This window comes from Pelmatolapia mariae, linkage group LG16_19, assembly GCF_036321145.2.
Source record: "Pelmatolapia mariae isolate MD_Pm_ZW linkage group LG16_19, Pm_UMD_F_2, whole genome shotgun sequence".
Classification (NCBI taxonomy): Eukaryota; Metazoa; Chordata; class Actinopteri; order Cichliformes; family Cichlidae; genus Pelmatolapia; species Pelmatolapia mariae.
In genome coordinates, this window is record NC_086241.1 from 15137572 (window position 1) to 15153777 (window position 16206).

The following is a 16206-nucleotide window of genomic DNA, read 5'->3' on the forward strand; positions in this document are numbered from 1 at the left end:
AAAAGCATAGAATTGAATTTGGAAGTATATGCAGTTGAAGATCTTCCTAAAAAAGACCTGCTTGGTGCCCGAATGGTTTATCTACTTTTAAATATATTATTAATCTTTAAAATAAATGTGCTTGTTGAAAAGTTCCTTCTGTTCTGAGAATGAATTGAGGCAAGATTGATTGAAGCTAAATTTGCACAGATTTCCCACTGACCATGAAGAGTACAAAGCTGCAAGCTTTTCGCTGGTCCTTGTTTGCTTATGGGATTAGGCTCTTTGCAAGGATTTGGTGAACAGCCTTTGTGCCGCATCCTTGTCCATTTAACATTACCGAACAGGCTGTTGTCCAGAGGTTACTGGTGTTCTCATGACCTCACCTGGCCCCAGATGAAGCTGTGCCTAATGGTCTGTGCTAATGGCAAGCTAAATCTGTTGTTAAACCACATCTCCATGGCAACCTAGGTCTCCAGACCACATTTTGCACTTGTGTCTGAAAATAAACCCCACTTTTGTCTCAGAGTAGCTTCTTAATATTTCTAACAGATAAAAGTGAGAAATTGTAGGTTTTTGCAGAAGTATCAAGGGGGAAAAAAAGATGCGGGACAGCTGTAAAGTCATGTCCATCCCTCATCAGACAGCATTGTAATTCATCCACATTGCAGCGGTGTGGCTCCCCGAGCTCTGTTCACAGTATTAAAATGATTGATCATAGCTTAGATGCGTGGGCTAGGCTTGTCCATCTGTCCTGTGTGACAGCTGTTTCCGTGAGTTGGAGAAGATGCCGTTGCAATTAACCCCTATGTAAAACCCATGCAAGAATTTTTTTATGGTATTACTGTGGAAAGATTAATGGGTCAGTTGCTCAGCAGCACCACAAATCAACCCTTTTTAATTGCATCAGTAAAAAAAATAAAATAAACTTCTTCTGTACCTAGACCATTGACCAGAGAGAAACATAAAAACACTAAAGTCCACCAGTGTTTCAGTAGACTGAAATTGTCTATAATCATTAACCAGTTAATTCTACATTTTGTTAGGTACACTATCTGCTTGCCTTGTTGGCCTAAATTGATATTAGACATTAAAAGCTTGTATTTTCAGCATTATAAATAATTTTTAAATTGTTGTTTGATGCTGAAATAATGTCAGCTTTGTTGGTTTTTCAAGTTCAAACACACCGATCTTCTTCTTTTATATAATGCCAATTAGTTTGAAGCCAATGCAATGTAAACTTAAACATTAAACTTAGGCTCTTAACAGAGTTTCTGAGTATGGTTGACTCCAAAGTTGCAAAAAGGCAGGGGAGTTTATAAAATGCCTTCTTTTTTCTTCTAAAGGTGGTCTTTTCCTACTACTGCCAAAGATATCGGTTCAGTCTTACACAGCTATCGATTTAGACCTTTTCTGACCACTGAGAATTTTTTTCAGGTGAGAGTCTATTGACCAAACAATTGACTGGTCGACCCTGACACTACAGCTATATTCTTTACAAGTCCTTTGCTGCACCTATAGAATATAAATAATTCATTAAGAATGCACCTCTTGCTGGGTTAGTGCCACTCAAGTTAAAAAATTTAAAGCACAGAAAACAACTTACTCCCTGATGTTCACTCAAAAGGCTGATTAGTGTCATACGAGGATGGATAGGAGGCGAGAGGGATATTTACCCTGTAGTCTGGCAGTGAACAGTGTCCCACTTGTCTAGTCTGGGTACTGAGGAGGCCTGCAGAGAGACATTCAAACATGATTCTACCAGCATGAATATCAATAACTCTCCAGCCAAGACTGTCAACAGTGGATGTGCCATAATTTATTCTAAAGCTCTGATGAAATGAGGTCAAACCCTCGACAACTCAGCATGGACACTGGGTTCATTTGGATTTCCATGGATGGTAAAACATTTGCATTTGTGTCATGTACATCTTTTGTTTTCTTTTTTTGTCTTTTGGCTGCATTATGCTAATCTGAAAGAGTGTAATAATTTTTTTTTTCTTTGTAGGAAACGCAACCAGCTGGAGCACCTGTGAAATAGATTGGTAGCATCCTTCTGCATTCTGTTTGTCTAATTAGAAAACTGCAAGTGGTTCTGTTGTTGTTCTTGGCAACACAATATGTTTCACATCGCAGGATTTAGGTTTGACTTAAATACCCTTTTATTTTCTATGTGCTACCAGAGGTCCTCAAAGATTTTCTGTCTGTTCTTTTTAACTCAAAAACACTTCTGCCCCACCCACCACACACACACACACACACACACACACACACACACACACACACACACACACACACACACACACACACACACACTTTGCAGAATCACACCATCATTAATCTGTCAGATGCATAAATCTATGTGGAGACCCAGACTTGTGCATTGTATTCATAAATTCTAGTATACCCATTGTCATCTTCTATAAATCTTCATTAATGTGAAATTGCCTGCACATGCGGAGGCTGATTTCCACCCCTTTTCATATATAGGCAGGTAGACACACATTGGGGAAAGGAATAAAGGGAAATGTGCTGTTTAATGGAACAAAAGCTTCTAAATTGGGGGGAAAAAGATAATCAAGACTGTGAAATAAGACCCGTGATCCCTGTAATGGGCATGTAACTCTTAGGGAATGTGTCAGAAGGTGGCAACTGTCTGACACTTGTCACGATAGCCATTGCTGCTTACACATACCAACCGCTACATGGTACAGGTTTTGGACCAGGCAGTCACAGGAAGATCACGTTCACCTGTAATTTGTTGACTTTAAACATGATTTCAGACATGCAAGTAGTGCACCATTATCCACTTAGTGTGGCCTCCCTACTCGTTGTTGCACTATATTTAGAATCACTACCACTTTTGTGTCCTTAACAGGCGCCTTTTTTCTTTATTGCATTAACTAACAGATAACACTTGGTAAGGAAAATATTTGGTCAAGGCAGGCCTACTGTCAGCACTATGAGTTCAGCTGCAGGTGCGGGCAACATGAGAGACTGGGACTGTTGTGGAGGGCCACACCAGTAAGCTAAACTCTGTTCTGCTCAATATTCATTTTATCTCTCTATAAGCTTCTTGGTGTGACCCTCCACAACAGTCCCAGTTTCTCCTGTGGCCACTTGGGTAAATTAATTTCACCTCCCTTGGTTCAGAGCAAAGATCCCTGGCAGAGGTGCAGAGCAGACCATGCACTCATGTACGTGCACGCACATAAGTGCACACTAAAGTAGGCAAATCTGTCTTAGATGATTAAGGATCTCTATAAGATACACCTCAATAGATATTTTTATTGCTAATTTCTTTGTGACAAATAACAGAGCAGTACAATCAGCTGCCTTCCTAGTGACCCTGCAGCGCCTCAGCCTTTAATTACCAGCTACAATCTAACTTCATGAACTTGTCCTGGTGGCACATGAAGAAGTCCTGCACCTGCTGAAGGTTCTAGTTAGTGTTCCCTTCATCCTCAGAGCAAATCAGAAGAGCAGAACAATGAATAAACGCTACAATTATAACTTTGTCCAAAATGGTAAGAGTTAAAGTTTGTCCAAAGACTCTTGACTGGTCAGCCTGTCTGTAGGAAAGCACAGGGTATGAAGGGCCAGAGTTACCCGGTGACTGCACTATCAAAATAAGAATGATTGAATTTTCCTTTAGTAAACTGACCAGAGGCTGTTTTTCTGTGGTTAGATGATTTAAAATTGAAAAAATGCTTAAAAAACTTGGCTGTTGTGTTTATGTCAAACATTGTTTGTATTTTTGATTTCCACTTCAGCATATCAGACAAGCTCTGAGGAAAAAAGTACATTGTTGGTATTTGGTAGATTTTGGTTATGGCTTTCCTATTCAGTGAGAAATGTATAATTTAATATCTACTTCATTTTAGTGTTTCTGCTAATATGTGGGTTGTTGTCTTTCTGCTCTGCTTCTCAGCCCCTTTATTGGCATTCTGGTTGCTTCCCTGTCACAAATCTTAAAATAAAACATGGCAAAGATATTGTCTGGTTCATATCTTTTTCCCATACCCACTTAAATTGGCAATTTGTGAAGAGGAATGGGAAATGTCATGGTGCCTGCCCAGTGCTACCCTTCACCTCCTCCTCCTCTTTTCCCCCAAGACCCACACATACTCCTCCCTTTCAGTCACACTTCCCCAGGGGCCAGTGGGGAAGGCATTCCAGAGCTCGGGCTACTGCAGAGCTGTGTTTCAGAGGAAAGAGAGCGAATCGCACAATCTTAGTGTTTCTAGCTCCAAAACCCTTTGCAGTCTTACTTTGCCTGCAGCATCTTAACATTGCATAAAGCACCTAATTACCAAGTACGTATGCATTTAAATCAAAGCTTTCCTGTTTCTAAAAAGCTAAAACTAAAGACACTTTCAGAGTTGCTTTCTCTCCTCAGGGACCACACGGATAGATAAGTAATCCTGTGAAAACAAGTAAGAGAAGAATATCTCTAGAGAGTTTGAAAACTTAATGAAATTTGATGGTTGCAGGCAAAATTAAAATCTTGCGGCATGGCCGTTGGGAGGATGTTAATGCCTTACTTTAATTGTAGCAAACAGGAAGTCATTGAAATGGGAAAAATCCTGCCAAGATGTCACACATGACACTATTTCAAGAATGAACCTGGGCTGAAACTGGAAAAGCCGAAACAAAAAAGCCATAGAAAGAGAGCTAACAAGTCGGTGGGATTTATTATTTATCACTTTATCAGTCTATGTTTTACAGCCTTTTCTCAGGCTGCCTTGTACAGTATTTTGACCGTTTCTATGGCTACCACTGACTGAGTAAAGTGGTCTGAAATGAGAAGGGCCTCATGGGGAAAGCAATGATGCCTCCTCAGTGTTTCCCAGATTGGTTGCATTACTTTGCCGCAACAAGTAATTTTTTTTTTTTTTTTTTTTGGTATTGGAAACCAGACAGCTTTGCGTCTTATTAACATATTACATCCAATTTGTCCTTCGTCACTATAGATGACTCGTACTGAGGACCCTCCCCCCACTCTGTATTCTTTATTGTCTGTCTCTCTCTCTCTCTCTCCTCTCTGCGGGTTTCTGTGTGTTAACCATGACAGCTTTTGTGAGACTGTCACCTTGGTCTCGGAAGTACACAGTAAATCCACATTGGCACTCAGTCTAGCGAAAGAATTCTCTTCTTTGGCGGATTGTTCCATGGTCATCGTGCTTTGTGTGCTGACTGAAAGAATCTGCATTAATTATAGTCTTTCTTCATTTTGTGTGTAGGGCTTAAAATTAACTGGTGAGAAGCTGATACTTGACTGAGTTTGTAGTTTGGTACAGTATGTGTGTGCAGAGGGGGGAAAAATATGTATTGTGGCTTGTTATCTCAACAGACTGCATTGAGTTATATCATAGTTTGCACTGTAAACTTTATATTTTGGGGGCAGGCAAGTTGATAAATTAATAGAGACAATGCTGTTTCTTTGGTAAATTGGTTATTTTGTGTGTAGCATATATAGTATACTAACTGTTCACTGAGATTTGTGTCAGTCATAACATAGTATCACAAGCCAATGAGTCAGTATGAATCCCTCCCTTCATTAGGGTTTAATCTAGTTCATTGTCTGTGAATGGTGACAAGGTTGCTGTGAAAATTTGAAGTGACTGGTGTGGAAATGTCATTTTATAGAAAGAGAGGTAGGTGTAGGTGACAGAATGTCCTGATATATTTGGGCATGCTTTTAATTTGGTGTAAGAGAAAGGGTGTTGGCACTTTGTTAGATAACTGTCCAGTTATTCTGTTTTAACAGTGAAGTGAACTACTGGATATTACAGAGTAGAGGCAAATAAGCTACATAAGCAGTATACCTTTGTAGGACAATGCAAAAGGCCCGTGTCTTTCACAAGGCAAATGCATTTGCTTACAAGGAGTGACGGATCCGATTTGTTTGCACAGATTTAAAAGGAGAAATGCACTACACAGACTCACTTCAGGCAATTACAAATGAGTCAGCAGTGAGATGGGACACACGGGGTGGGGGAGTATTAATTTGAAGTTGTAGTGATACGACTTTGTATGGATAATCACTTTGCATACTAGCCTTTGTGCATGACTATATAATGTAATCAGTTTGCAGCAGAAAGAAAAATGAAGGTTTAAATTATCCACATGCATAATTAAAATACTTTTGCCGTTTTAACCCATACTCATATCAGTATTTTATTTATTCTGTTTTAAGAGTTTCCTTTTATGAAGTTTTAATGAAAATGATAGTTTTTCCATCTTTATGGCATTCTTGCAAACTTAGGAGTCAGCCAGTTGGAACATTTGTTGGAATAAGCATTAATGGTTGTCATAGTTTGACCTGGTCAAATAATTGATTTGTATGCTAATGTATATTTATCTAAATCAGTATCTTGAAATAATATTGAACTGTTTTTATGGGTTGGGCATGTCCTCGTGGGCTCTGGACCTTCACTTTGATGAGGACGAAAGAACATGCAAGAGACTGTAATCATTTTTACATCATCCTGGGCCAGCATGGTATAATTAGAAAGGGCTGATTTCTTGAACCACAGCAGGGGCTGAAATTGCAGGCCTTGCCCCAACCAGGGTTTTGGAAAGTAACTGAAATAGCACTGGCGAGTTTCTGTCCTTGTGTCCTCCTGCGTTACTTGGTATCGCTCAGATGGCAGCGCAGTCACCATGACACGCTGCTGCTTATCCACCAGCACTGGGATGACACGCTTTTATGTGGCGCTTCTTGTTTTCAGAACCAACTACCAAAATTACAACTTTGTCATAATCTCTTTAACATGCATTATGGCTGAAATCTGTATCGGCCACGACCTGCTGGCAGCTTTTACTGCATAACCAGGAGCGGACTTTGTTGGAATAGGGCTTCCGTCTAAATAGGGGCGGGCGTGTGCCTTGCCCTGCTGCAGTTATCATTAACCAGCACAGAATCAGAAATGATAGTTCTTTCATTATTATTTAAAAAGTAAAGTTTTATTACATGCACTGCAACCCTAAGGTTTTCTAGACGTTATGTAATTGGCTGCACACAAGAACGCAAATGTTATGAAAAGTAGTTTCACATTAAAATCTTCTGATCACTCACATAGGGGCTTTTTTAAAATGCATCTTATGCTTTAACAGTCAAGTTGAAGTTGAAGATTTTTATGAGGAAAGACAATAAACGATAGCTCTGTGGTCATGTATGTGGTGGACATGGTCAGTGCCTTAACCCCAGGCACACTGGGGTAATTAATTGATGTAGGATTAGCAATAGAAATGCAAGGCTTGTCATATGGTTTGTGTTAAATGCTCCCCACTGGGGAGAAATCAACTTAGTTTCCTTGCATCGTCTCATCTCTGTTTGCATAACCCACAGTCACAGTTATATGCACAAACACACTCCCCTAAGGACCCTTTAAAGTGTCTCTATCAGTGTGCGTGCAGTGGGTCCCACTCAGGTCAAGGTAACGACAGGTCCTGGCCTTCACTGGGTGACCTTTGAATCATTCACAGGTTTTTTCCATGTCTGCAGGCATGCAGAGGTGTCATTGTGGCCTTTCTGCTTCCTGTCTCTGGGATTCTTCTTTGTTTAGGAGCCCTTTAAAAAACAAGACAGCTTTGTGTCCCCTCTGGTAAGGCAGAGGCGTGGAGAAAATGGGTCCCTGTTTCTGATTAGCCCAGCAGACCAGCGGAACTCATATCCCCAAAGAGAGACATGGGTTGCTAATAGTAGTTTCCCTCTCGCAATCGAGTCTTCTGTGATTTCTTCAAACCTCAGGCTACAGACAGGAGTCAGCGCTAATTTACTGAAGACTTGAAAACTTAACCAAAGCTAATTGACATTACTGTGGTTCACCACAACGGCAGTTACTATTTCGTTCGGTGTACTGACGTATGATCTGTATTGCTAGTTGGGTATTATCTTGAGGTTGATAAATTCATACATATTAATTTGTGGCAATGATGAGTGGGCGACTTTAAATCTGCAAAATAGATTACATGGCTATTAGCCGGCGCTGTGCCTAGATTGGTCTTTCCATGCAGGATTGGTTTTCACTGAAGCAAGACTTGTTTTTTTCCATTTAGGGATCAAACTCTTACTGAGGTACTGAGCAAAGTCATGGTAGAGATTGTGGGAAACAGTTTTTGTGTATGATGCACAGTATTACTGTGCTTTGATAGGTAAGGAAATATCTAGGCCTTCGTGTGAGTTAGAAAGCCGTAGGGAGAGCAGTGACATTGCAAACCAGCTAATATTAAGTTGTGGAGTTGTGTGGACTGCAAAAATTATAAAAATAATTAGATTATTCTTTAACTCAACAAAATCGTGCATGTTATTGAACTTTTTACAGGGGTTTTCCTTGATTTAAAAAAAAAAAGTTTTTATTTTTATCTTTTCAAAAGCTACTTCAATTGAAAAACTAATAGTAAAGTGTTGTGGGTGCAGGCAGTGGACAGATTAGGAAAGAGTCTTGCTTGGCAGCCACATGGAGAGTTGAAGCTCACGGCCAATCGTCACACGCCACTGAACGGGATTGCGAAGAGAGACCCTGAGCACGCAAACAGCAGCTGCAGGTGTTAATAATCTGCAAGCTGAACTAAACAGGCAGTGAGTTTGTGCTTGTGTGCCTCTGTACGTGAACTGAACGTTAACTGTTTTGATACCTTTGAGATCAATTTTAAATTGTGATACTTTGTTTTAAAGGGAAACAGAAAAATGTGCATAATGCACTTTCATCAAGATTAGAGGCAGCATAACATGTACAGTCATATATTTTCAACGAGGATCGTGTTTTTAATATTAGTCATCAAAGAGCAGCTCTGTTTTTGCACCTATGAGGGCCCACCTGTGCAGGCAGATGTACTCTGGTAAGAGTAAAAAAGCCTTATGAACGAGGCTGCGACACGGTAACTGAAGCTCTGTGGGTTAAGTAAAAAGTATCTGACAAGGCTGGATATTTTAAAACAAAGATGAAATACAATGAAATGCATAATGCACTAAAACCTTTTGAGAGCAGAGTTTTTCATTTCTTATGTTACCACAGCTTGAAATATAGTCCTTTTCTTCAGCCTTTATTCCCCTGTTTGTGCCCGTTGTGATTTAGTACAACTGTCTGCCTAAAAACAACATCAATAGATTCGGCTTCCAGTTTTAAACGTTTTATAGTCTTAGGTCAGAGACACTCAGCTGACATAGCTGGTTTGGGTGGTGGGCAACAAACAAACACTGTAACTAGCTGAGTGGCAAAATGAAAGGATCTCAGCAAGATGAGGGATGCAACCCTTGTTTTCAAAATAAACATATGAAAAATAATAAGGGCTTGTTGTTTTCCCAGCTTTGAATTCATCAGTGTTATAGTCTTGCAGAGAGAAAAAGGAAACAGTACAGATAACGAGCTGAAAATGAAACTCACCTCTTGAAGTCACAAGCTTTTTTCCACAAAATACCTAAAATACCTGCAAACAACAGACCGTTAGTGTAGTTGGTGAATTGCCTATTATCTCTACTCTGTGGTCAATGACACACAACAGTGTTTGCACCACTAACGTAATGTTCTCATCTGTACCGGGGTCGTGAGAAATTCTAACAGGCCCATGATCCCTGGTTTAAATATACATTCTATGACCTTGTTTTTCAGACATCCAGGTCTGTTTTGACTTTTTCCCCCACCTCTACCAGACATCCTTGTTTGTCGTTCCAGCAACCTTGTGAGAGACTTATCTATGATGTCCTTTTACTGAAAACCAACAGTTTTCACTCTTTTCCTTAATGTCTCCAAATTTCTGCAGTCATTTTTTTCACAGCTATTTCTCCTTCAGTCCTTACTATGGCCTGAATGGACCCCAGAAATCTCTTGACTGTAAGAGAAAATTGGGGCCAAGTTCGGCAAAACTTACTATTAGTGGGGATGTTGTTTGTCAGTGGAGAGAGAATTATCAGGAGCCTAACCAGCACATTTTCCGATAGGTTGTAACTGTACGTATATTTTTCCTGGACTGTTTGATATGTTCTATGCATTCTGTATCCTTGCCAGAGGCCTCTGAGATAGTTGAGTTTTACAGTTCCACAGAAAAAACGTGAATTCTTTTAGCCCTGAGATGCTGAAGCCTCTGCAGGTTGTTGGGATAGCTCAGCTGACACGACTCTTAAGTGTTGCTTGTAGGCTGGAGGCCGTGCCTATTGATTAACAGATGTGGTGGTTGTCAAAGAGAGGGCTCGAAGGTGGGCTACACTGCTCAGCTTCCTGGGTAAAGCACATTCCAGGGTGCTGGCATGGAAGGAACACTGCACGATGGTTGTGGAAGCTTGGACGTGCACTTCAACCTTGCAGTGTTTGTCCATCCATGCTACATGTGTCTTTCAGGTTTCCAACCTTGAGTTCCAAGGGAGGGTTTTTTGTTGTTGTTATGAAATATCCATTAGCATGTTATTGGTCTGTTTACAAGTGACAGTAAAATTTAGTGAAAGGCTGACAGCCGAATGGGTCATGAAAGCCTTTTAATGACCATGTTTTAGGCGTTTTTTGGCATTCCATTTCCATTCCTTTGATGTAATTTCTAACAGTATTTGAGTCTTTGAAACCTCATTCATGTTCAATATTTTAATTTCATAAAATATCAGTGAGAGACCAGAACATTTTCCTATTCAAACCTGTGGTGCTTACCTGTGTAACAAGGTTGCACAGCAGTAAAATGATTGCCCAGACACTAAATAGATGTAAAAGACTCTGTACTGTAAAGTGGAAACTCATTTGGTGAACTGAAAATTGTGCGGTCATGATTTTAAAAAAAGGGACTTTTGCTTTTCTTGTCAAAAGCTGAAGGATTTGGATGTCTTTTTTTTTTTTTTTTTTTTTTTTTTTTTTTTTTAAACCTGATAGCTGTATGTCTTTTTGACATTCAAAAATGCCATCCTGAGGGAACCAAACTGCTTTCTGCTGCAGGAAAGGTTGCCAAGGTTTCCTCTGAGGTTTTTCATTTCTGGCATTCAGAGTCAGGAAGGTAGTAAAAGAGATGTTTTGGTACATGATTTCATTTGTGTCAGCCCCAAGGTCTATTTTTTAATCTAAAGTTTACACTAAGGGTTTTTTTCATTCTAAGATGCTTTTTTTAAAATAGTAAATTATAACTAGAACTATAAAAAAAGCATTTATTGAGCTGTCCTTGTAAAATTTTGCAAAGTTGAGTCTTTAAAACCCAGGAGACATGTACTTTCTAATGGCAAGACACCATTTCACTGGCCCAAAATAAATTAAATAAGGGTGTTTCATGTTTTAGCAGTGAAACGGGGGTATATTGAAGCAGTATAGTTTAATCAGATGAATTTAAGAAGATCAAAAGTTCAGACATATTGAATATTCAGTGGATTCAGCATTTTTTCAGATCTAAGAGCAAGGTTTTGCCAGATTTGTTTAATGACCGTTAATTTAATTATGTGTATAGTTTAAAACAAAAACGACTACATCTACATGTGGTCAACCACAGCAACCTGTGGTTCTGAGTAAAGCCACCCAAGCTCAGAAAGTGTGAATTAGTGAGACAAGATGAAGCAAACCAATTAGTAAACACAGCTAATAGTCAGTGTTAAGAGTCATATTGCAATACATTGGTTGTTTAGTAGCCCTCAAAGCTTCAAATCTTTTCCTACACAAAAATCCAAAAGACACTAGCAGAGTAAGAAAATATGGTAAGCCTAAAGTCAGTGGGTCTATGTTAGGAGTGTCAAACATAAGGCTCAGGGGCCGGAATCGGTCCAGCAAAGAGTCCAGTCCTGCCTGCCTTTGAAAAACTTGAGGCAGGGCATAAATTTGAGCTTTTTAACTGTATTTCTTTTTCAACTTTTCTTATTGATACAGACGTCCCCCATGGCTGTGCATACTAAACCAAAGTTTAAAAACAAAAACCGAGCACTTTCTGTTAATTAACCAAATCTTTGTTTTATAGTTACAGGCAGTCTGGGCAACAAGCCAGCTGTAATTTTACACATTTATTTTTACAGTTTAATCGTGCTGACAGATTTCCTCCATTTACTACAGCAGCGTTTCTTTGTCTTGCAGAAAAACTGAGAGGTACAATTGAAATTGCTCTGCTTTTTCTTATATGAAGATATATCAGGGATGAAATGTGCAGCAAATCCTCTTTACACTGACAAAAAGGGCAGTTTCACTGGTCCATCCCACTCAAGATTAAGATTTGTGCTGATTAGGCTTGATGAATATTGAAAAGGGTTATCAGACTTTGCCTAGATCAAGTCGTTCTTTCTGTCTCATGGCATGCAGAAGTGGTCGTCCTTTGTAAACGCAGTAACAAGGTTGTGGTTCTCCTCAACAGGTGACGTTCATAGCCATAGTGTCCAAAGAAGATTCCCACCTGAGGGAAACCCCCAGCCCCAGGGGCCTGGCAGTGGTCTCCCTAATGCACAGGATGAAGTTTTCAGATTAAGCCTTGCCAAGGGAGTGTCCATGTCTCTCCCCTCCTCACCTCTGCTGCCTCGGCAGTCCTACATGATGCCCTTGCGCAGTAACAAGCGATCACCAGGTACTGCTTGATTAAATTTAGTGCTTGCTTTTCCCCCTCTACCGTCTAATTCTCTTTCCTAAAAGTTAACTGCATGATGCTTGCCATTTTTCATATTATGAATATTTTTTCAGATCTGTTGTAACCTTTATTGTTCCCAAGTTGAGTGATTTTGGTTATTTTTAGTCTTTCTATTTTTTGAAAACCCATCCAGTCACTTAAAATAGATCACACGTCAGGTTCCTTTGCATAACTGCTGACAGCCATCCAGGAGTGCTAGTACAGCTTTTAACATATTTATCTCAAAATATAGAAATTGTGAGCTTTGTCACTCTTGGAAAACTAAGTCACACTGTATCGAAAATAATGATAGCTGGACCACTCTGGATCCCAGCAGTTACTCTGTGGGCGCAGTCTGTTTACAGAGAGTTGTTTTTTCCACTTCACCCTTGTATTTGATCGCCTTGTGTCGAAGGGGAGGCCTCCTGCGACTTCACTGTGTGTTTACACTTTGCTGGCTGATAATAGGTGTGTGTTTACATTTGATCTAAATCCTCCAAAGCTGCTTCTGTCCATCGCGTTGAGGGCATCTTTGTCAGCAGTTGTGGAGAGCTTCAAAGCCAGGAATACCTAATTGTGGCGGAACTCGTTTTAACCTGAGTCTTTGTATTTTGGAGACTTTGCAAAAGGGAGAGAAATCCTTTAAGTGGCCATTGTGGGCCCCACTCGCATGTGGCACTCATCTGTGGGCTATCAAGCCATTGTTTAGAGTGGTTACAGCTTTGATCTATTTAGTGTAAAGATGAGGGGATAGGAAGTTTGTAGGTTTATAGGTTTTATCCAACGTCTCTGTGAAAAAATAATTGAATTAGTTCAACTGCAGTTTTAAGGATTGAAGATCGCATCGTATTTCTTTGCATTTCTTAGGGAATCCTGTTTGCTGTAGCATTTTTCACTGTTATGCACATTTTCTGCAATTCTCCCAAATCCCAGTACTGAAATAATCCTGAGACCGTGATGCAGTGCATTATGCAGATGTTCAGTGGAAACTGAAAACAATTGCAAATGTGCTTTCTTGTTTAAAAAACACAAATGCCATGCGAAGTAGAGTTTTGTTTGTTTAGCTGCCACTCAAGTTAAATGTGTTCATTTTCCTCAGATGACTCAGGATTTGCAATGAGTGCTTGAAATGAACGAGCACGAGGGGATGAAGAGAGCTATGAGGCTGGGTTTGTGAAGGAGAAAATGGCCCAGGGGACAGGGGAAAGGGGACACTCATTAAAAGCATATTCCCTCTTGGGGTGCTCTGAGGCATGAAAAAGGGGGGAAGAAAGTGGAGGGACAAGATAGGATTTTATGGAGGACCACCAGCAAGAGAGGGCTGGGGGAGGGTCTGTTGATTCTCCTCCACTGTCCTCGCAGATAACTGTGAAAACCAATGGACGGGAGTTATTAAACACGCTGCAGGAAGGGTCTCATTTGTGATGATAATGCTGAATTTACCTTTTTGCTGAGTCATCAAGGTGTACATTCATTTAGTACGGATCACTCTTGAAACTAGCACGCGTTCATCTGAGTTACAGTAATCCGTATGCAGATGTTTGTAACAGCGAAGCATGAATTATTGGTAAATTCTGACACAAACATAAAGTTTACAAGCGTCTGGTCCTGTTTAATCAGAGCCAGAGGATGTTTTCATCCAGCAAACACATGTGGAGATCAGTCACTTCACAACAAACGAACAGTGTTTTGGAAATGTATGCTTGACCTGCGAGTTCACTACAAGATACAATACACAATATACAGACATTTCTAGAAGGCGAGGGGTGTACTGCAAAGTGAGATTACTAATTTACAGCTGTCACCTTAGAAAAAACCAGCAGCACTCAGTGATAAAATTGTTCACTTGGATCAAAATGCTTATTTTAATACTCCCAAAAGTAAGAATTTTCTGTAGCATTAATCTTTTGTCTTATCTGTAAACTGTTGCTTTTTACTGTTGTATTTTTGTGTTATTTACATATTTTTATCACCAAGTTATAACTTCTCTCATTTAGGTAAGGGACACTCATAGGGATCGTTTTGTGCAGAGGAAGAGTCACATGACCCGAGAAACACCTATTTTTATATGAGAGTGCAAAGCACTGGAACACAAAGCCTGGCTTAATTGAAAAAGTTGCTAACCACCGTTGTGATCCCTGTTATCTCCAACTGGGGTTTAGGTTTTTTCAAGTTAGCTTGACAAAGAAAGGCAAAGAAAGCCTGACTGTGTTGAACTTCATTTGTAGCATGGAATATTTCCTGCAGCTTAACATCTCTTACAGCAGGGGTGGGCAATTCCAGGCCCCGAGGGCCGGTGTCCTGCAGGTTTCAGATCTCACCTTGGGTCAACACACCTGAATCACATGATTAGTTTGTTACCAGGCCTCTGGAGAACTTCAGGACATGTTGAGGAGCTAATTTAGCCATTTAAATCAGCTGTGTTGGTTCAAGGACACATCTAAAACCTGCAGGGACACCGGCCCTCGAGGCCTGGAGTTGCCCACCCCTGTCTTACAGAATAAACTGCTTATTATATCCAAACCTTGACAGTTCACATGCCACAGTTCAGCTTGTAATGGCTATAATCTTAGTTTTGAAGCTAGATATTAATTATTTTCCTCATCAGAAAGTAATAGAAACAATCCATGAAGCTTCTCTAAACAGAGAGAGTAGCTTTTATTCATGTGGCACAACAGTTGTAATTTCATATAACATGAATTATTCAGTGGGGAGAGACTGGACTCGATTAGATGTAATAGAAAACGATATAGCTTCAGACAGGTGAGCCAACACATTTGATCACCCCTTTAAAAAAAATTACAGTTTCATGTTTTCTGATCGATTTACTAAAAGAGAATAAAGATATGTTCCTATAACTACATAAAAGATGTTTAAATGGCTATCAACATGTAAGTGCCATGTTAAATAAAATAAAGCCCGACCTGTTATATTAGGTCCCTTTACATAGTTGACTTGATGCAAAATGTCCCCATTTATTCTTCCTTTTTCTGTCACTGTGGGATTGTTTGATTGAAGTCACGAGGAATATTTACCATATGTGTGGCCTATATCTGAATACAGAACGCTGCCATTTAACTGATTGATGAATCCAGCGATGTTACCTATTAGAAGACTGAAAAGGGCCAGTATATCTAATTTTATTGATATATACATGGTGTGTCTGATAGCAAGGGTTAGTTGCTTAATATGCTCCATCAAAGATCTTCTTGCTTTCCTCTGAGAAACATTTCTCTACAAAACAACAACTTGCCATTAGTGGAGAAAAGCAGTTTATTAATTTCTAAATGGTTTATTTATTTTTTTAATGATTTGAAACTACTCCTGTCAGCTAGTTCAGGTACACCGCATTCATTTATACATGCAATAAATCCTCAATTGCATTTTTTCACACATCTGTTTGGTCTCCCTCCCATGCTGCACATCAGCGTTGCATGGGCAGGGGAAGTGGTTTCACAGATTCAGAAAGCATTTTGTGGCTGGCCTTCATTTCCTGACACATTGGATAATCTACTGCAGTTTGGAAGGCCCCGGCTAAGTGGTTGTTCTTTTCATGAAAACTTCACAGGGGACAACAGAGAAACATTGAGTTAATTAGGAGTGTGACGGATGCCTGAGCCGCAAAGTCTGGTGGCGTTGAGTGGCACGGCTTTGATCAGCTAAGCCCAGAGC

At 39.9% G+C, this 16206-nt stretch overlaps 1 protein-coding gene across 9 annotated transcripts in view; it reads left to right on the forward strand.

Moving 5' to 3' along the window:
* The window catches only part of tanc1b (tetratricopeptide repeat, ankyrin repeat and coiled-coil containing 1b), a 108845-nt gene that overhangs the window by 19047 nt on the left and 73592 nt on the right, over positions 1-16206 (forward strand). For 5 of the 9 annotated variants that reach the window (XR_010096479.1, XM_063497185.1, XM_063497186.1 and 2 more), the window contains exon 3: positions 12289-12495. The exons of 3 other annotated variants lie outside the window; for them this stretch is intronic. Coding sequence is in view for 4 of the 6 variants with exons in the window: in XM_063497185.1 (XP_063353255.1) it covers positions 12289-12495 (207 nt within the window). In the remaining 2 variants the exon portion in view is untranslated. Of the gene's footprint in view, positions 1-12288; positions 12496-16206 lie in introns of those variants that run through there. One more of the 9 variants, XM_063497190.1, reaches the window with a different exon arrangement.